This window comes from Cervus canadensis, chromosome 2 (genome assembly GCF_019320065.1).
Source record: "Cervus canadensis isolate Bull #8, Minnesota chromosome 2, ASM1932006v1, whole genome shotgun sequence".
NCBI lineage: Eukaryota > Metazoa > Chordata > Mammalia > Artiodactyla > Cervidae > Cervus > Cervus canadensis.
The window spans coordinates 8,847,393-8,869,296 of NC_057387.1; the positions used below are offsets into that span (position 1 = coordinate 8,847,393).

At 46.2% G+C, this 21,904-nt stretch overlaps 1 protein-coding gene and 1 pseudogene across 1 annotated transcript in view; both read right to left on the minus strand.

Annotated features, from left to right (window-relative positions):
- ATP1A4 (ATPase Na+/K+ transporting subunit alpha 4) overlaps positions 1-21,904 on the minus strand; it is a 31,229-nt gene that overhangs the window by 1,082 nt on the left and 8,243 nt on the right. The window contains exons 8-20 of the mRNA XM_043451925.1: positions 20,728-20,926; positions 20,380-20,489; positions 20,064-20,198; positions 16,183-16,372; positions 15,870-16,042; positions 10,256-10,392; positions 9,710-9,860; positions 9,271-9,439; positions 7,538-7,692; positions 7,260-7,383; positions 5,871-6,016; positions 2,182-2,312; positions 1,986-2,087 (exon numbers count right to left, since the gene is read on the minus strand). Coding sequence (XP_043307860.1) covers positions 1,986-2,087; positions 2,182-2,312; positions 5,871-6,016; positions 7,260-7,383; positions 7,538-7,692; positions 9,271-9,439; positions 9,710-9,860; positions 10,256-10,392; positions 15,870-16,042; positions 16,183-16,372; positions 20,064-20,198; positions 20,380-20,489; positions 20,728-20,926 — 1,922 coding nt within the window. The remainder of the gene's footprint in view (positions 1-1,985; positions 2,088-2,181; positions 2,313-5,870; positions 6,017-7,259; positions 7,384-7,537; positions 7,693-9,270; positions 9,440-9,709; positions 9,861-10,255; positions 10,393-15,869; positions 16,043-16,182; positions 16,373-20,063; positions 20,199-20,379; positions 20,490-20,727; positions 20,927-21,904) is intronic.
- Positions 18,911-19,010, minus strand: LOC122437482 (annotated as a pseudogene).

The following is a 21,904-nucleotide window of genomic DNA, read 5'->3' on the forward strand; positions in this document are numbered from 1 at the left end:
AATGCCATACAAGAAGTATATGCAGTGTTCATGGAGATTATATACTGACTTTCGTGGAGCCACTGAGGGAGACCCCCCTTTGCTTTCCGGGTTCTCTAGCTCTTGTACCCACAAGCAGGATGGTCTGTCTAGGCTAGATGTGGGGGATATCTTGCCAGGGAATATATATACTCCTCCATAGTGCACAGATGGGGAAATCTTTTTCTTCCTGAATCTCTTCAATAGACCAAGGAGCTGACTCCAGAGACGGGTTGGGTCAGGACCACATGTGTCCCTTGGAGGATAGAGAGATGGCCTAGACCAGCACTGTCTGATAGAAATATACTGTAAGCCACATGTGAAGTTTATATTTGCTAGTAGCCATGTGAAAATGAAACAAGTGAAGTTATTTTAATAATATATTTTATTTAGCCCCAAATATCCAAAAGATTATTGTTTCAACACATAATCAATATAAACATAATTAATTAGTTATTTTACCTCCTTTTTTTATCCCCAGCCCTTGAGATCCAGGGAGTATTTTACATGGACAGTGTGTCTCAAGGAAGACACATTTTTGGTGGAAAATGTAGTCCAGCCAAAACAATAAAGTTGTATTTAATAGAAAAATATTTGACAGTGCTTTAGTTTTTAACTTTCAGTAGACTAAAATTATAAATTCAGTTTCTCAATCTCACTAGCCATGTTTCCAGAGCTCAATAGTTGCATAAGGATGTGTCTACCATGTTGGTTCATGTTGGCTCGGCCATGGTTCATTATGTGTGCACACACTTAGCCTTCAGCCAGTATAAACAGTTAGAGATATACAGTCATGCAGCCATTCAGCAGCTATTGTCATATGTCTACTCTGTGTGCTAGGTCCGGGGGAAGTAAACTGAAGACACGACGGTCTTTGATCTCAAGAAGCTCAAGTGATTGGGGAAAAGAGATAAACACACAAAATGAAAGACAAACACAAAATAAATAATCACAGTATTAGGTGGTGAGTTTTATGGTCAAGGTTTATACACAGTGTTTGGGAGCATGGTTAATGCCCAACCACATTTACTAGCATTTATATGTTGAGATTAATAGCAACATCAGCTGAGCTACTGTTAGTAAAGTGCCCCCCAGGGCCCAAGTGCCATGCTCCATGTACTGTATGCATCTCTACATATAATTCTCAGAACAGTCTGCCAGATGTGTGTTATTGAGACTTTGCTGTGAAGCTGAGGCTCAGAGAGGTTACCAACTTGTCCAAGATCGTAGAATAATATATAGGACAGTTGAAATTCAAACCTGGAATTGTCAGCATCTAAGGGCAGTGCCAATGTCTTAGTAAACATTAGTTTAGCAGCTACAGAATGCAAAGCATTATGTAAAACACTGCAAGGGACAGAAAGGTGAGCAAAATGTATAAACACGTAGAAAATCAGTTGGGAGAATACACGCTAAATCATTAATAGAGGCTACCAATATTGAGTTGGGGGAAGGGGGAGTGAAATGGGAGTTTTGGTTTTTTCTCTGTAAAATTGTTAAATGAAAAAATTTCATAAGCATATGCTAATATAAAAAATGAAAACATAGGACTTGAACCAAACAAGGCACCAGATAGTGAGAATATCAGTGTGCCCACTCACATACACACATACGTATGAAAACATATTTGCAGAAATACCGCAAAATCAGCCTTGCATAGATTAGGCTATTTAATGATTGCATCAGTTCCGAGCAGTATGTAGCCTGGGACAGCTATACCATGCATTATTATAGAAGAGAAACCACTCTGTTAAGCACTGGTGAGTCCACTGAATTTGCATGTCTGGTGAGTGCAATCACTCATTCCTAATCCCTCCTCAAATAAGGTGTTTACGGGAGCACAGGCGGTCCTCTCTACGCCACTGAGTGCCGCCTGCCCCGCTCGACTTCCCACTCACCCGCACTTCCTCCCACGTGCTTGCCCTGTGCCCAGAGCAGCCTCGCCCTGCCCCCCGCCCCTTACTCACTTGAGTGGGTACATTCGCAGGGCCACGTCCATGCCTGGAGTGTAGGACAGAAAAGCGGCCAGGATTGTCTCCTCTAGGATCCCAAATATGAGGATCTTGTTTCTGAGAGGAAATGTTTATGGGGGTAAGGGAGATGAAGAGGGAGAGGTAGGGGGTGCAGTTTGGGGCAGGGCTGGGGCTGGTGGGCGGCGCTCACTTCATGCCCTGCTGGAAGATTGAGTTGCGGCGGGTCTTACAGATGATGAGGTCAGCCCACTGCACAATCACGATGCTGACAAAGAAGGCCGTTTGGCACGTGAACTCCAGCACCTTCCGCTGCTCATAGGTCTAGGGAAAGATGGGCAGAGGGGAGCTATCAGCGTCAGGAGGGATTCAGCTATGCCTCAAAGGCTGCTTCTTTCTCCTGCCTTCCCAGACCCCAAGGCTGAATTAGGTCCCCTCTTTAGATTCCCACAGCCCTTCTCACATATCTCTGTCCTAGCACTTTTCACTTTGTGTTGTGTGTTTATGTTTTCCTTATCTGGTTGAGAGCCCCTCAAGGGCAAGCACCTTGTCATGTTTATCTGTGTCCTCCCTCCCCAAGCTTTGTTCAGTGAGTGACTGGTAGTATGGCTCATAAATATTTACTAAGTTAATAAGAAGAGTGGTGTAAAAGAAGGGGGACTCAAGAGGAAAGCAGAGTCTGAGGAAACAGGTAAGGAAGATGGGACTGTAGGGGATCTGCATGCAGAGGGGAAGGGATACCCGAAGAGTGGTCCCAGATGGGAGGCATTCACTCATCCATTCATTCATTCTTTCATTCACATTTTGCACAGAAGGAAGTTAGAGTCCAGTGTGGAAGATAAATATGCGATGTCAGCACAGTGGGTCGGTTATAAGAGGGACATCACAGAGGGCTATGCAAGCACAGGAGAGGTGCATTTAAATTAGATTGGGGGAAAAGTCCATTAAAAAAAACAACAGCATGTTTGTGGGACTTCCTTGACTGTCCAGTGGTTAAGACTTCTCCTTCCAATGCATGGGGCTGTGAGTTCAACCTCTGGTTGGGGAGCTAAGATCCCATGTGCCTCATGGCCAAAAAACCAAAACAAAAAACAAGAGAAGCAATATTGTAACAAACTCAATAAAGACTTTAAAAAGTGGTCAACATCAAACGAAATCTTTCAAAAAAATAGCATGTTTATAAATAACTTGTAGCTTGAATAAAAAATTTGAAAATGTGTAGGACCAAACAGTAATGAGATACTACAGATAGAACCTCATGGGATGTGGTCAGGGTTGTACTTGGAGGGACATATAGAGCCCTAAGGGCTTCCTGGTGGTTCAGTGATAAGAGAATCCGCCTACAACGCAAGAGATGCAGGTTCGATCCCTGGGTTGGGAAGATACCCTGGAGAAGGAAATGGCACCCTGCTCCAATATTCTTACCTGGAAATCCCATGGACAGAGCAGCCTAGAGGGCTATAGTGCATGGGGTTGCAAATGTTGGACTCAACTTAGAGACTAAACTACCACCACCACCATAGAGCCCAAAACAATAGAAAACAAAAGCTGGAAATTGATGAGCCAAGCACTGAACTTAGAATGAGAGCAGTCAGCACATTTCTGTGCATCAGATCATACCACCCGTCCTCTGCAGCCAGCTACCGAATCCAAACCACTCCCATCATCACTTGAAAATTTTAGTTTCTGACTCACTGTCCTTCTAACTGCGCCTGTCTTCATTTTTGGAGATTTAAATATCCATGTTGATGATCCTTCCCATACCGTGGTCTCACAGTATCTTCATCTTCTCCTCCAATGGTATACTCCCCTCCCCACCTGATTGCTTGCTCCCTTGATTAAAGTCCAGATGTATTTTCCAATAGCCACATTTTTTTCTGTGATTTCAGTTTCAAGCACCTCTTTTCTCTCTGTTCACCATCTTTATTTTTCAATCTCACCTATTTTAGTATCCCAATTCCAGCACTTCTTTGGACCCCTCTTGGGCTTACAGTCTATGGACCCACTATGTTATCTATTCGGCTATTATCTTTCTCCCTTCCCACCCTGTGCCCCTAACTAGAATATAACCTCCACAAGAGCAGTCTCTTGGCTATTTTTGTTCACTACCATGTCCCAGGGACAAAACAGTCCCCGGTGCATAGAAGATGCTCAACAAATATTCGCTGAATGAATGAATGGTGACCAACTGAATTACTGCCAGAGGTAAGGGGCTATCTAGCAGTATGTAGGGTATCTCCTAGGGAGGAAGCACTATACTTGATAATCTGAAGATTACAGCAGTGGAAGGGGCATAGACTTTGCCTTTATGGCATTTATTTGGCAGGGCAGTTGTTCTCAATCCATTTTGCAATATCTTAAGACGTCACTGATATAATTAAAATTATCAAATTATATCAGAGACGTCTTAAGATATTGCAAAACGGATTGAGAACTAGTTGACTGTAAATAAACATATGACAAGCTTCATCTTGGTAGCAGGGAGATGGTTTTAAGATATAAAACTAACAAGGGGCTTGATCTGAGGATTGAGGAGATGTTCACAAGGTGCACAGCAGTGAGGACTCTGGGCATCTTTGGACCCTGCTAGCTGGGAACATTGACATCTGTCGGCCTCGAGGCTCAGATAGTGGAAATCTGTTGGAGAAGACTCTTGAGAGTCCCTTGGACTGCAAGGAGATCAAACCAGTCAATCCTAAAGGAAATCAGGCCTGAATATTCATTGGAAGGACTGATGCTGAAGCTGAAGCTCCAATACTTCCGCCACCTGATGCGAAGAACTGACTCGTTGGTGCTGGGAACGATTGAGGGCGGAAGGAGAAGGGGACGACAGAGGATGAGCTGTTTGGATGGCATCACGGACTCGATGAACATGAGTTTGAGCAACTCCGGGAGTTGGTGATGGACAGGGAGGCCTGGCGTGCTGCAGTCCATGGGGTCGCAAAGAGTCGGACACGACTGAGTGACTGAGCTGAACTGAACTGTGTGTGCGGGCAAGTGTTTCAACAATGTTCTTGGTTTTAACATACTTTTGAGAACCCTGCAGTTAGCTTGGTTTGGAGGCATCATGGTGACATGGGAAAGTGCTGGGCAGGAATCAATCTAGAATTCTTGTCCAGCTCTTGTAGGGATTCAATGTAGGGCTTTGAGCAAGTCACTAAACCTCTCCAGGTTCAGATTCCTCATTTGTAGGATGAAGAACAGGCCATCTTGTCCTCCATGGACTGTATATGAAGCCTCTGGTCCTATGATTCTAGCAAAAATTGGTGTCACATCTCCCACTGTCCTAGAAATTGGGATTGAAGTGTTCACAAATACATACTTACTAAAATTCTTAAATGCATATTTTTGGATAGAGGGCTTCAGTTTGGACCTCATTTATCTTGGGTGTTAGGAATGACTAATACAGAGAGGCATCCTCTAAGTTTAAACAGTTTAGAATGACAAGGAAGAGAATATACAAAGAAAATAAGTTTTCAGATTTAAAATCCTATTCTTTGATCTCCCATGGAAAAGGAGAATAACAGGAGAAAGAGGATCCAGCACTCATTTCTGGGGCAATGATTATTAGAACCTGGAAATCAGCCTGCCAAAAGTTGATTGACAAAGAAGATTTCCAGGTCCAAGGAAGCCAGAAAGACCCAGGAAGATATGAACAGGCAACAGACAGTAGTAATTAACAGAAATGAAGTCATTGTAAACAAAGAGAAGAATGTTTGCTGATGTGATCGGAGGTTGAGGTCAAATGTTAGAAAGCTCCTGTAGGACTGGAGATGAGGATCATCTGTCTGCCTGGTGTCTTCAAAAACTTGCTAAACCCCTTCCTCCTGGTTTCTTCTTCACGCTTATTGGCCACCATCTACTATCTTGCCTCTCACTCACCCACTGCTGTCCATAGCTGTCCTCCAGGTCATTGATGTATCGATTTTCCCAGCTGACGCGGATGCCCAGCAGATCAGGAGGCTTAAAGCCATTCTCAGCCAAGATCACAAAGTAGGTGAAGAATCCTGCCAGAGCCTGGATCATCCCTGTCAGTGATAGTTACAGGTCAGGGGATCCTCGCTCAGAGGAGGATCTCAAAAGGCAGGCCACGGAAGAGGCGGTGCCTGGGACTTGCTTCTAGCAGGGTTGATATGTGTCTGAGCTGTAATGTTGAAGATTCATGCCATCAGTGATCTGATCCTGCCATCTCTGTTGGACTTGCCTCCCAAGTCTGACATTGGTTTCTAAGCTGTAACCCAGAGTTATATAACCTTAAAACTGGAAAGGACCTGAGGGGGTTTATCCTCTCTCTCTCCACTGAGTGGATGCTGGACTTCTCCCTCTCCATCTCCTCTGGCACCAGGACACTCATCACGTCCTCTCTTCCCCTCACATTTCTCCCATCTGTTCCATGCCTCTCCCTTCGTGAAAACCTCCACCCCCCATGCCTGGAAACCACAGCCACGGCTGCTGCTAATGTCTGCCTGCTGATCACAGAGCTGTCACTGTGCGGGTACTTGTGCACAGTGATTCTCCCAGCAGTCCTGAGTCATCATTTACGTTTCATACGTGGGAAAACCGAAGCATGAAAAAGGCTCAGTCATTATCCAGAGTTGTACAGGTAGTAAGTTGTGATCCTGAGGCTCAGACATAGACATGGCTCCTAAATCTGTGCCTTTTCTATGTGTTTCCATCTCTAAATACTGATAGTGTCTCCTCTGTCCCTATCTCTTGCCTGTACCCCCATTGTACCTGGCTACTCAAGAACAATGAAGTGTCTTTCAAGACTTCGATCCACTATAAATACTACCTGTTCCACATACTCATTTCCCACTACTTCTTTATCAGGAATAAGCACTCCACCAACTTGATTCATTCACTCTCCAACAACCAGGTGTCCTCTGGTCCCCCACGTCTGACTGTCCATTTATTAGCTAAGCCCTGTCTTCCAGCACCAAGTTTAAGTCATGCATCATCCACACGGCCTCTCTGACTGTCCTCAAGGTTGGTGAGTCCTGCTGCCTTGTACTCCTGTTGTGTGTCCTATCTGTACTCAATATGTGGCACGTGGAAAGCAACCTGCCATTCTCTCATGTATGTCTGCACCTTTCCACCTGGATCCTTAAGTCAAGAGCAGATCAGAGATCAGTGGGTTTTTTTGTGCTAGGGCCTAGCACAGTTCATAATTAAGAAAACAGCTCCCTGAACTTCCAAACCAAGACTGGCCTCATGACCCTTCTGGGGCAGCCTCTCCTCACACCCTTCCACCCCTCATTCCTGCAGCCGCACCAATCTGTCCGTAGGCCATGCCAATGAGACGGTGATTCACCAGCTTATCAGTCTTTGCGTTCCGTGGAGCCCTCTTCATGATGTCACTTTCAGCTGACTCATAAGCCAGGGAGATAGCAGGGACCTGGAGGATGGAGGGTGGAAGCAACAGGGGACACACAGTTCAGAAGGAAACTCAGAGAAGTCACTCAAGCTCTGCCCCTCCGCCTGACATAGATTGTGCCCACTCAGTCCATTTCACAGGAGTTCCCCGAGCTGGGCCCCAGCTTGGCCCTCACCATGTCCGTGCCCAGGTCAATGCAGAGGATGGTGATGGTGCCCAGAGGCAGGGGGATGCCAAGGATGATGAACATCAGGAAGGGGGTGATCTCGGGGATGTTGCTGGTCAGGGTGTAGGCGATGGATTTCTTCAGGTTGTCGAAGATCAGGCGGCCTGGTAAGGATGGTCAACCTTCTGTGAGCAGCACAGAGACATCACACCTCCCACAAACCAGCTCCTGGGCAGAGAGACCGCTACAAAGCAGTGTCACTCAGCCCGAGAAAGGGTCCTCGGCCTTGGCAGCCCCAGTTTTGTTTCTAAATTGTGTGACTGTTAGTTAAAGCCATGACTTAAGCCTGTCAAATTTGTATACTCTGTGTTCTTGGATTCAACATGGCTACTATCATCTGATCTCTGAAAATTAAGCAGGCTGGGGCCTGGTTAATACTTTGAGATGTCTGAGAATTCCAGTATAAAAGCCCTAAGAAGATTAAGGGTGGATTTGCAGCAACATGGATGGAACTAGAGATTATCATACTAAGTGAAGTAAGTCAGACAAAGACAAATATCATGACATCACCCATATGTAAAGTCTAAAATGTGACACAAATGAACTTATTTACAAAACAGACACAGACTCACAGACATGGAAAACTAAGCTTATTATTATCAAAGGGGCAAATTATATATATATATAACTGAATCACTTCACTATACCCCGGAAACTAACACAATGCTCTAAATCAATTATACTTCAATTAAAAAAAAATTAAGGCTGAAATGGAAAAAGCCTGGGTGTGGGTTCCAGTTGCATTTTCTGCCATAATTAACTTGTGATCTTGGGCACCTCTCACCTCTCTGAGTTTCATTTCTCCTGCATTGCAAGATGGCTTGAATCCTTCCCTGACAACCTTTTAAAAAAGTGTCACCCATCCTTCCACTCCCTGCTTTACTTATTTTTTCCCATTGCACTTGTCTTCTTTTATTATACTGTTCAGTTTATTTTCTATCTATCTTAATTCACTAGAAATTAAGTTACCTGAGAGCAAGGAAGTGTCTTTTTACTCCCCATTGTTGAATCCCCAGCATCTAGAATAGTGCTTGATACATAGCTGATGCTCAAAAGTTCATTGAATTGAGTGGACATACGATACTGAGGATTATACAAGGTCTCAATACTGAGGATCATTCACGGTCTCAGTATAATGTTAACCATTATTATTACATGGATTGTAATAGGTTTTAATTCATAGCTCCAGGCAGAAATGAGGGAGCCCAGGAAGCAGAAATCTGGGCTTCACCAATGGGAATTGTCTCTGTGAAAGAGGGGACTTGATCTGGCTCAAGCAGTCAGGCTCCAAATGACTTTGATGTGTCAACATCATTCAGACAACAGGTTGCCTGAAAGTCCTCCTGAGATTGTGAAGTACAGAGTAGTCATGGGTATGGCTACACCCTGAAACTTACAGTAGACCCACGAGAATCTCCACGAGAGAAGCAAACAAACTATGCTGCACTAGAGCTGCCCTCCGCCTAGACAATCTGGACTTTCCTCCAATCACATAGGGTTCCACATAGTGATGGTCTAAGGACCAGCTGAATCCAATTTGCAAAATTGTGACTTACAGTGATTTCTCCCAGTGTGTACAGGAGGTTGGAAGATGGGCAAAGGCAATGAGAATAATGTGCATCAACTCTCACCTGAGTCTGAGGGCCAAGTAAGTCCCTACCCTGGGCACCCTGCTTCCTCACCCTCCTCCACACCCGTGACGATGGAGGCAAAGTTGTCATCCAGCAGGATCATGTCGGCGGCCTGCTTAGACACGTCGGAGCCAGCGATGCCCATGGCGATGCCGATGTCTGCCTTCTTCAGCGCCGGGGAGTCGTTCACCCCATCCCCCGTCACCGCCACAATGGCTCCCTGGGGGAAGCACAGGGGGAGTGAAATAATTACTGCGTCAGGTTCAGGACCCGTCCTAAAGGTCAGCTTCTGTTTCCTGAGATAGCTTCTTGGCCCTTCCTTCTCCTGCACCTCCTGAGATGGCAAAGCTATCAAGGGAGCCCCCAGATAGATGCCTGTCTCAGGGGGTCACAATCGGATGCTCTCTGGCTCCTCCTCCAGCCCAGCCCACCTGTTCTTCTGCTTGGTTTGGGCCTGGGTGACTTCCCAAGCCTCCTTGGTCTCCCTTACCAGCCTCTGACATCCCTCTACAATAATGAGTTTCTGCTGGGGCGAGGTCCGAGCGAACACGATCTCAGTGTGGTTTTGGAGGATCTCATCAAGCTGCTCAGAGTTCATATTCTTTAGTTCTGAGCCATGCACCACAATGGCTTGGGCATCCCTGAGGAAGAGGAATTTCTAAGGGTTAGTTCCAGGTACTGAGAATTCACCAGGCATCCTGGTACCTTCAAACTCATCTTTGCTATAACCTCCTTGTTTCTCCTTTCAACCCCATCTCCTCAACGTGTCCGCAGCCATGCACTCTCTCCAGATCGACACACTGTGTCCCCACTCCCCACCTCTTCCTCCTTCTTCCCTACCTTCTTTCTTGGCCTGCCTTCATCTGAAAACCTACTGACATAGTCGCTTGGTCATTTTCCTGTTATGTTTTACTTTTCAGTAAGTAAACCATGCATGTCCTACCTACAGAAAGAACCTCTGAAAACTTTAGTTGGTGGAGCAAGCTAAGGATGGAGGGGGGAAAATGGTATGTCTGAGTTCTTTAGGGGGTCTCACCTAGGATTGACCTTGCTGATAGGGATCTTGAGCCGGGCAGCAATGTCCTCTGCTGTCTCAGCGCCCTCTGAGATGATGCCCACACCCTTGGCAATGGCCTTGGCTGTGATGGGATGATCCCCTGTTACCATAATCACCTGGGTTGGGAGGGGAGGAAAAGAGAGCAGAGTCATCTTCAGGGAGGTCCCCAGTCCTTCACCTCTCTCTCTCCAAGAGCTAAGAGATCACTGCTGTCATTCCACAGGGGTTTAAGTAGCTCATTCCCAAGAACTTGGGCTGTCAGTCAAAAATCTTGCTATGTTAGCTTCAACCCTTGGGAGGTGGGGGTGGGGGGTCAAGGCCATCAGACCATAAAACATAGGACAAACTGGACTCTGGTTTCCCATGAATAAATCAGGGATTTGAGTGTATTTACTATCTTCAAATGGAGAAGGAAATGTATTCCTACCTGAAAAAGCCAATGGACAGAGGAGCCTGGCAGGCTACAGTCCATGGGGTTGCAAAGAGTCTGACATAACTCAGCACGCACAAGCACACTATATTCAGAATTTCATGTATCGCTCCAGAAGCTATTCTGCCTCTTTTTTTAAAAATTATTTTATCTTTTTAATTGGAGGATAATTGCTTTACAATGTTGTGTTGGTTTCTGCCTTACAATAACTCAAATCAGCCATAAGTGTGCATATACTCCCTCCCTCCTGAATCTCCATCCCACCTCCCACCCCTTCCCACTCCTCTAGGTTGAGAGCACCAGGTTGAGCTTCCTGTATTACACAGCAGCTTCCCACTAGTTTTATATACGGAGATGTAGCTGTTTCAGTGCTGCTCTCTCAATGTGTCCCACCCTTTCCTTCCCCTGTTGTGTCTCTAAGTCTGTTCTCTCTGTCTGCATCCCTATTTTTGTCCTGCAAACAGGTTCATCAGTATCATTTTTCTAGGTTCCAAATATATGTGTTAATATACGATATTTGTTTTTCCCTTTCTGATTTACTTCACTCGGTATTACAGGCTCTAGATTCCTCCACCTCACTAGAATTGACTTAAATTTGCTCCTTTTAACGACTGAGTAATATTCCATTGTATGTATGGACCACAACTTCTTTATCCATTCATTTGTTGATGGACATCTCGGTTGCTTCTATGTCCTGGCTGTTGTAAATGGTGCTGCAATGAACATTGGGGTACCTGTGTCTTTTTGCATTATGGTTTTCTCAGGGTATATGCCCAGTAGTAGGATTGCTGGGTCATATGGTGGTTTTATTCCTAGTTTTTAAAGGAATCTCCACACTATTCTCTATAGTGCTATACTGCCTTTTTAAGCTCAAAGACAGAAGCACCTACCCATAGAGCAATGGCAGTAAAGGAACATCTGGAGGAATCCATCTGCCTAGCAAACTTTCATCCAGACCCAAGTGCCTTCTGATCCTCACTCTCCCCCTCTTCTTCCCACGGCCTCCTTGTGCCCCTGGGTTCTGGCCCTTTTCTGGGTACCTGGGCCCAGCCCTAGTCCTATCCCTTTCCTCCCCAAAGATCAGGTGCCCATGCGTGTGGTCTTCTAGGCTTCTGTTCTCCTAACCCTCCGCACATTGTCTGTGTGTGATGGCTTGTCTGTCTCTCTCCTCTGCTGGACTGAGAACTCTGAGAGCATGGGGCCATGCCTATGATTCATGTTAAGTTTCCAGCTTAGCATAATTCCTAGTGCAGAGTAACCCATCAACAAGCAATTATAGCATGAAGGAAGGATTGCTTCCTGGGATACCACTGCCCATGGTTCCCAAGTGCCCTCTAAGCACATAATTCTCAGGCTTTGGTGTGAGGGAGAAGGGAACTATCTGACTGTGGCTGAACTGAGGACAGAGGTCCCGGAAAGGTCCGTCTATTCACTCCCAGAGCGTGGAAATAAGCCTTGAAGGGGTTTTCCCATGAGCCCTCCTCATTCCACACTGGCACTGCTGACTGGCTGGGGGAAGTGCTAACTAAGCTGGGATTCCCAGGGACTCAGGCAAGGTGCGCTATGAGCAATTCCCCCCTCATCGGTTTCCAATGCCCTGGCTCGGCTGTGAGGCACTGGGGCCTCACAAAGCTCGGCCTGTGGGGTGCAGGGAGCATCTAGGAGGGAACCTCACCAAAGATTCCAGGTGTGGTTTGGACTGAGTCCTCAGTGACGGCTTTTTAGGCTTACAGTGCCCTGGACATTTCCCAGTAGCTCATTAATAATGGCGTGTAGGACAGCTGTACCTAGCCCTGCCTGACCAGGGCTACTGTTCTACGGCAGTTTCTGGAAGTACCACCTCTATGCTAGCCCGGAGAAATAAAAACAAAGTCAGTCACCCCAAGAGTGAGTTCCTAGGACACAATTTCACAGAACATTGAGATGCATTCACATAATAGAAGAGAATGGCTCCCTTCAAAATAAAAGGCATCTAGTAGTTTCTGGAATTCGTCAAGTATTAAAGGATTTTCATGTCTCACTTCTTGCTGCTGCTGTACCTCTGGTGTTCCCACGTACACTTGCAAGTTGCCTTCCTTGTTCCCTTGGGCCCTCTTCCCCCAGATCAGACCCACTGAGAGAGAGCTTCCAGCGCTAGTGACCTTAATTTCAGGTGCTTGCTGCTTGGCTGCAATTCTTAGAAGAGGCTGAATTCATAGCTAGGGCCGAGTAGCCTCATACTGCTAAGGGCCTCAGGTAGTGGCAAATACGATGGGATAATTTTATTTTTAATGATTTGGTATTCTTTATTAAAAAAAAAAAACTTTTCATTTTATATTGGAGTAGAGTCAATTGGCTTCCCAGGTAGCTCAGTGGTAAAGAACCTGCCTGCCAATGCAGGAGACATAAGAGATGTGGGTTTGATATCCTGTGTCAGGAAAATCTCCTGGAGAAGGTCATGGTAACCCACTCCAGTATTCTTGCCTGGAGAGTCCCATGGACAAAGGAGCCTGGCAGGCCACAGGCCATGGGCTTGCAAAAGAGTCAGACAAGACTGAGCGACTAAATAACAACATAGCCAATTAATAATTGACTTAAAATTAAACCTGACAGTTTCAGGTGGACAGCAGAGAGACTCAACCATATATATACACAAATCCATTCCCCACCAACTCCCCTTCCATGATGGGATAATTTTACTTCAGTTTTCTTTTTTTTGACCATGCTACACACAGCATGTGGGATCTTAGTTCCCCCAAGGAATCAAACCCACACCTCCTGCATTGGAAGTATGGAGTCTTAACTACTGGACCATCAAGGAAGTCCCTTATTTTAGTTTTTTAAAATCATTCGTTCCTAAGGCCTGAACACATGACTATCTGAGAAATACCAGTCCCACTGTCAATTGTAAAAAAAAAAATATTGCTGCCCCGCAGCTGTTATCCAGCCTGTTTCAACAGCTTCATCACATCCGTCAGCTCTGCATCAACACCAGTTTGGAGTTAGCCTTGGAGGGTGCTCACCGCTGGGACAACACTCTGTGTGTGTGCTCAGTCCTGTCCCACGCCCTGTGACCCCAGGGACTGTAGCCCGTCAGGCTCCTCTGTCCATGGGATTTTCCAGGCAAGAATACTGGAGTGGATTGCACTTTCCTTCTCTAGAGGATCTTCTTGACCCAGGGGTCAAGCCTGAGTCTCCTGTGTCTCCTGCACTGGCGGGCAGGTTCTTCACCACTGAGCCGCCTGGGAAACCCGGCCCCCTGTAGAGCCACTGCACTTCGCCCTCCTTGCAGGACGGCCTCCTGTGTACATCTTACACTCCCCGATAGGGAAAAGGGAGTGATGCAGAATTCCTCACCAGGCCAGCCAAGTTTCTGTCAGCTTCAGGTCCAGAAGAGGTAAGAAATGAAAATGTAAACCTGTGCCCAGAACAAGAATGGGCCCAGGAAGCACCAGCCTTTGCACTTCAGGTGCCAACTCCAGACCCACCAGGATCCCCTTCGGACTGTGACCTATCCCAGCTCGCTCTGCCTCTCCGGCCGTGAGTGTGTCCTGCGCCGGCAGGCACCCAGCCTCAGGTCCATTCTTTGTCTCCTGGGTGGGCCTCCCCACCTGTGGACACAATTATAACTCTCCTTCTTGCTAAAGAGATCCATAAACTCCTGGATGAAGTAAGCTTTAGACTACCTCCATAATATCTATACTTCTCATCCCGGCAGCCCACCTGGAAGCTGTGAAAATGCAAATGAACCCCTTCTCCATTTAGCTAGCAGAGTACGATGTTGTCGATCTGTGGAGGACTATCAAGATGTACGGTTACCCTGGGCAGATGTGTTATAATGAGCCACTGTTCCACCCCAAAACATCTTGTAGTAATCAGCGAATTCACACAGAATAATTTCCTCTATCCATTCCTCGGTTCCCACTACAGTGACCGATCATTGTACTTAGCGTGACCCAGACTGCTATAGACAAACCGCCAATGGTTAAAGGTCAAGATGAAGTCAACTCTGACAGAGAGCAGCCAGTTCTCCTTAAATACTTCCAGCACCCCAACTGCAACCTGCTTTCCTAAATATTCCAGAATATCAAGTGTGAGCAGAGAGCTGACAATACCTAATCTATGAAGATGTGCAGGAGTCTTAGAATTTGACCTTGGAGGGAGTTCCCTGGTGGCCTAGCGGTTAGGATTTGGCACTTTCACTGCAGAGCCCTGGGTTCGATCCCTGGTCGGGGAACCATCCCGCATGCCAGCCAAAATACAAAAGCAAACAGACAAGCAACAACAACAAGTGGTAGAATTTGGCCTGGGAAAGTGGAATACAGAGCATCTCAGAATTAGAGGAATTTTACTGCTGCTACTCCATGAAGTCCCAAGTCCTCTTCTGTCTGAAGGGGAGTTCCCGTCTCTGGGTTTGCTCTCGGACCACTTCGTTTCAACTTCTAGCTCTTGCTCCTGGACATACACCTGTTATGGCAGCTGCTCACCCCGAGTCAGATCCGCCGAGGGGCCCAGCTCTCAGTCCCTCAGTCTCTCAAGTGTCTGCCCCAGGACCCCAGCCCACTGGCTTCACCCTTTTGACAACCCACTCAGCAGTACATTTTTATGACATCTTCTAGCACTTCGCTACTTCTAGTGTGGCCTGCAGACCAGCAGCAATGGCATCACCTGGGAGCTTGTCAGAAATACGCAATCTTGGGGACTGCTGGACTTACTGAAAAAGAATTTGCATTCCAATAAAAGCCCCAGGCTATTCAATGCACATCAGTCTGAGAAGCAGTCTCCTAGGGCTTCGGTTCTCAAACCTGTCTGCACACTGGAATCTCTAGGAGAGTTTTGAAAAATACAGATACCTGGCTCCCAATTAGAAACTTGAAAGGGTCTGGAGTGTGGCCAAGGCATCAGAGTTTTAAAGCTCCCCTGGTGATCCCGTTTTATTTTATTTTTTAATTTTATCGAAATATAGTTGATTTACAGTGTTGTGTTCATCCCCTGGTGATTCTAATTCAAGACAGGATTCTAACTACAGAGGACACACTATAAAGTTCTCTCAAGACTAAAACTTATAAGCTCAAGGAAGCAGAAGTCAGCTCAGTTAAATGAAGAACCTACCCTGTCCAAGGTTTCCTACTGTTGATCCAGGTTAGGATAGGTGAGGGGTGTCTGGATTGCTCCGGCACTTACCTTAATCCCAGCACTTCGGCACTTGCACACAGCATCAGGCACGGCAGCTCGGGGAGGGTCAATCATGGAGATGAGCCCCACGAAACAAAGGTTATTCATGGGAAAGTTGATTTCACTGGTGTTAAACTTGAATCCCTTGGGGTAAGTGTTAGGCAGATTCAAGAAGCAGAACCCTGGAGAGGGACAGAAGATGGGACCAGTAGTCATTCCACTATGTCTCTACCCGCTTGCCCCAACCTCCTAGATTCTTCACCCCACAAATAATGAAAGTTTTGACGTCACTCTGCAAAGGCTTCTCCCACAGCCGCCTCACCTAGCACACGTTCCCCCAGACCTCCCAGATCCAAGTAGGCGTTTTGGAAGGCATCCTTCATGTCATCGTCCATTGGGTACTCCTGCCCTTTCAGAAGGTAAGTAGAGCACAATTCTAAGATCCTCTCGGGTGCCCCCTTCATCATCAGGACGTGGGCCTGGGAGTTGTCTTCCTGAAGGTGGATGGACACCTAGGGAGAGGAGAGGAAGCTTCGATGGAAAGAGGTGAGGGCGAGGGTTGGGTCAGAGAAGCGACGTTAAGCTGTGTCATACCTCCGTTTCCCTTGTCCCCTGACCCAGCACAGCCCTCCTCTGTGCAGTCTATCTGCTCTTTGGTCGAACTCCGCCCTCTTTTGTAGGACCCCACAGCCTGGTATTGTTTGCACACGAATCTCTGTTATTGTCTTAAGCATACTTGGAGCTGAGGGCAGCCCAGGCACTCTGTCCTCTGGCTTCCTCTCTGCCTGAGTGGCTAGAGAGTGGAGACAGCACAGTGAACAGGAAGAAAACTTAGAGCCGAACACCCGTGTTCTCGGACCAGCAGGAATGCTTTCTTAGCTTTACGACCTCGGGTCCGTCCACTCAACCTCTGCAAACCTTAGCTCCTTTGAGAAAATGGAAAAGATCTGCGATGCCCACTTCATTTGGCTTTTATAAAAGAGAGAGAGTATTAATGAAGAATATATTGAAAAACATTGACAGTTCTTTACCATGATGGGTTGAGCCTGAAGGATGGGATTAGGATGAATAATAACAGTAACATTTATTGAGCACTTGCTATGTGCCAGGCATTGTTCCAAGTGCTTTACGTGAATTGTCATTTTAATCCTCCCAGCTACTTCCCTGTGGGGTAGTTACTATAAATTTCTTTATAGATGACAAAACTAAGTTTAAGCTGTGTCCAGAATCATATAGCTAGAAGGTGGAAGGAATCCAGGGAAGAATCCAAGCTCTCTTAACCAGCCTATGTTCTAAATTCTTTGTTAACTCAGTCATTGCGTATTTGGTGATTGTCTATTTAATATTTATGATTGTTGCTTCATTTTTATTAATACTGTCTTTAATTTTTTCCTACAAGAATAAGGGTATCTATTCACTTTGAGTTACTAAACTCTTCCAGCATTCTGATTTGTTTAGTTTTACACTAAACAGTGGTGGATTCGAATATTTTTATGTTCATTTTGGGGAATGGTAAATAAACTATTTTCCACATGTTACCAGTAAAATTTGTATAATCGCATCTTTGATAATTTTATTTATATGTTGAATGTGCTATTATTTTGTGTTTATGAATTTTTTTTTTTTTTTACCAGTAAACAGAACACATCTCCAAACCAAAAAAAAAGAATATATTGAAAACTGTGAAGTACAATGGTTAGCCATTCTAGCCCCCTGGCCACTGTCTCCTGGAAACATGATGAGTCCCCTGAGAGGGGGTTGGGGGTCCCTGTGGCTCAGTCGGGGAGCAGAGGGCACAGCCATGAAGGGAGCCTGAAGGACAGAGAAGATCAGTTTCAGTTTTCACTTTCCTGTCATCTGGTCTGAGCAAGGAACTATTTCTGATGTTCCTCTAATGATCGACAGGAAATTCCTGCTACGTAACCCGTCGGGTAACAAACTCAGCACACGGGGAGGAACTGAGCCTGCGGAGCTGAGGGAGCCAGCCGCACTGGCCCCGGAGAGGCCAGATGGGAAACCTGGGTGTAAAGTGTGGTTACAACGGCTCCTCGGGAAACTTTCCAAAAGCTATTTTATTCAAAATACGCTTAAGCAGTTAAAAGGGAAAACCTTAACTCACGTAAGCAGAAAGCTGTAAAAAACAATTTAAAAGCTTAATTTTCTGAGCACTTAAAAAACCCCCTTTGTTGACTATCTATTGGAGATTATTGGAGATGACAGCAAGACCTGCTTAAGCTGGTAATTTAGTCACACACACAAAACTCACGCCTTGATAGAAAATTACAGATGAAAAAGATGGGAGAAACTGGAAATGTCAGAACTGAGAAGCTTCTTCCTTTCATTTCAGTTTCAGAGAGGGAGAGAGACCAGGCCTTGCAAACGACCAACAGGCTAAGATGTCCCTTGCATATTAGGTCCTCTGACTGCCCCGAGAGCAGAGAGCAAGCCGATAAAGCAGCTTGTTCATGGGTAGGGAGAGAAAGGAGTCGGGTTTTCTGGGGCCCCAGGCAAGCCTCACCAGAGCTGGCGGCTTGCAGACTGGCCGAGCACACTTGGTGCAGAGGATTTTGCTGTTTGAACTTGATATTCAATAGCTCAGAAAAGGCGTCTAACATAGTCATCTAGGGGAAAGATTGCTATTTTGTTGGATATCCCAACAAATGTCATAACTATGTTTTGCTTTTCTTTTGGATCTTGTGGAAGGAGAGGTACCTAATTCTTTCCAGTTGAAGGCTTTAATTGGACCTTGCCAAGCACAAAATTCCTGTCTGGTTAGTGAGGCCACTAAACATCAGGAAAAAATGGAAATAAGTTTGCAGTTTGGGCCTAGGGGACCTATCTTATTTCACTGACGAAAAGCCAGTTGAGACAAAAAACCTACAGGTCTGTTTCTTAAGCTTTTACTTGTTCAGCATTCAATGTGAAAGTATAGGTAATTTGTTTTTAAAAGATCTATATAGCTTTTATTATGTTGTTGTTTTTAGTTACAAAAATGTTTTTCTTGTGACAAAAACTTTTAAGATCTATTCTTTTAAGCAACTTTCAAATATAAAAGCATGGACCACTTCAGGAATTTGCCTGTCATCTGGGGGCCATACTAATCTTCTCTGTATGATTCTAGTTTTAGTACATGTGTTGTGAATTGAGCCCTTTTATGTGTTTTTAAGACTCAAAACCCAAACTGACTTTTGGGAGTCTCATTTCTTTTCTGTTATCCACACCTGAATGACCTTTACGGTATTGCATGAATTTAGAGAATTTCACTATTCTAAGCAAATCAAACCTTAGCTGAGCTCCCACACCAACGGTGATGCCACTGTTTCCGCCTTTCCACCAGAACCCCTCAAAGTGTGCCAGTGTTCCCGCATGGGAGGGGAGTACTGGGCTTCCTGTCCCTCTCATGAATTTCCCGGTGAGGCCACCACTGTCCCTCCCCCCACATTTCTCCTTCTCTCGTCACACCTCCCTGGAAAAGCAGCTTCACGGTCAGGACAGCCCTGACCACCTGCCTGATGGCAGCTGCCAGAACTGCAGACATGGAATGAAAAGAAATATTTGATGACTTGTGAGATACGGTACTCAAGGAAGTGACAGACAAATCTAACATATTCTGCAGCAGCAAGTCTCAACAGTTGCCACAGAGACACCCAGCCAGCCTTTGCTGCCTGTGGACATTTCAGAGACTACTTCATGACTAGCTTGCTGCACAGTGACGTAGCCTCAAGACTGCTTAGGGCTAAAAAAAAAAAAAAAAAAAAGACTGCTTAGGGCTGAAGGCCTCTTCCTTTATCATCTATGTCTGCCTTTTTCTGTTTACCACTTTCCCTTTGGGCTTCCCTGGTGGCTCAGTGGTAAAGAATCTACCAGCAATGCAGGAGACTCGGGTTCAATCCCAGGGTTGAGAAGATCTCTTGGAGGAGGGTGTGGCAACCCACTCCAGTATTCCTGCCTGGAGAATCCCATGCACAGAGGAGCCTGGCGGGCCACAGTCCACAGGGGCGCAGAGTCGGACAGGACTGAAGCGATTTAGCACGCGCACACACACACACTCTCCCTTCAGGTGAGCCTGCCTCCTAACTGGGGTGCCGGTTGCACACGGTATCTCGTTCCACAGCTCAGACAGAAAGGCAGAGGCAAAGCTCCCCCTTCTCCAGATGACGAGCCCGTCCCCGCTGCTATCTCCTACCCTGGTCGGTTCTGTACCTGGTACTTGTTGGTAGAATTGAAGGGAATCTCTGCCACCTTGGGGTTTTTCGCTCTTAGCTCTTTCACAGAGCTGTAGGACTGCTCGACGAACTTGAGGAGCGCTGACTCAGAAGCATCTCCTGTTGTTGCCCGCTGCCAGGATGGGGTTGGTATAATAAGCCTGGGAGGCATGGCACCTGGGTTTGCCGAAGGTAACAAGATAGAGGGGTAGAACGGGGAGGCTGCTGGGGGGGCATCACCCAGGGCCAGGAAAGAGAGATTTAGGGTTACATGCTGGACACTGAAGTCCCCTCTACCCCCTTGGGCCTGACACCTTAGCTATGGGAAGGTTCTCCTCATTCGCCTTAAAATCAGCCCGGTTGCAGAGGCCAGCAATTCGGGCCAGGATAAACCAGGTATCAGAGCCCTTGGCAAATGGATTCCCTGAGGAGAGAACAGAACAGTGAGCAGGGCGGGGAACAGGTGAGTTTAAAGCAGGGGGTTATTCACATCCCGTTCAGCATCCAGACACTCCTCAGAGACGTTTCCTTTTCGCCAGGCCTCCTGGCTCTCCTCTCCCTTTCCAGATCTCTCCTCCCTGTCTGGACTTGGCGTGCCCTCTCAGCTACCCATCACGCCTCCCACATCCTTCCTCTCTCTGACCACCAGTGCGGCCAGTCACCAGTCTGCTGTTCACTGGTGTCGGCCTCGAAGATGGCCCTGTCGAACCACAGGTGGGCGACGGTCATGCGGTTCTGGGTGAGGGTGCCCGTCTTGTCGGAGCAGATGGTGGAGGTGGAGCCCAGCGTCTCCACCGCCTCCAAGTTCTTCACCAGGCAGTTCTTCCGAGCCATGCGCTTGGCTGTCAGGGTCAGACACACCTAAGGCCAGGAGGAGGGGAGAGGGGTGTAAATGAAGAGGAGAGCTCTGCTCCTCACAGCACTCTGTGGTTTTGGAAACCTGATCATTTTTGTTGCTCTTGTAATTTTTGGTACTTATTTCCCTTTTGTCATCACCTAGTCTTTAGAACTCCCATCTGTGGCCACAGTAAAGGAAATTAGGAAAGTGATTTTGGTTTCTACTGTATGGCAGAGTTTCAAAAAAAGAGTGCATTCCTTTACCAGGGTATTGTAGACAATGATCTCCTATTCCTTCTGGAATGTTCCTCTCCCCCTTGATCCTTTCATCTTTTCTTTCCACAGCCTTTTCTCCATTCAAGTTCAGGCTACACCTCTTTCTCAAGTCCGGTCTTTCCAAGGACCACGTTGAGGGCTAACCTTTGACTGTGGTATAAGATGCTGTGGGTGGAGGAGGATTGCACCAATAGTTTAAAGAAAGAATGAAGAGGAGAGAATGGTGAAACTGAGCAGGGCTGTTGTAGCACTAAAAGGACGTGAGAAATCACTTAAACCAGAAGATTTTTGTTAAGCATAATTCAAGTGAAAACAGGCATGTGGGAAGGTTATTTTAAAAGTGAATAAATTCTTAGGCTGTGGTTATGTACAGAATTTGAACTGTGGAATTTTTATACATAACATCATGAGTCCTGATGTTTTTGTGCTAGTCCAGCCACACCCTGGATATTGCTCTCATTTCCATTTTAAGAAGGATATTGATAAAGGATCACATGCCCCAAACAGGTGATCAGCAAGACAGGGGTCTGAAGATCATGTCCCAGAAAGAAGGACTAAGGTAAAAGGGATTCTTTGGCCTCCCAACCTGGAGAGTTTGAGGGGACATAATGGCTACTGCAAAAAAATGTAAAAAATAGGTTTGTAGAAGAGAGAGAATCGACTTATTTTGTGTTCCTTCAGATGAGAAATCTAGGACCAGAGAATCATATGTCTATTCAACATAAT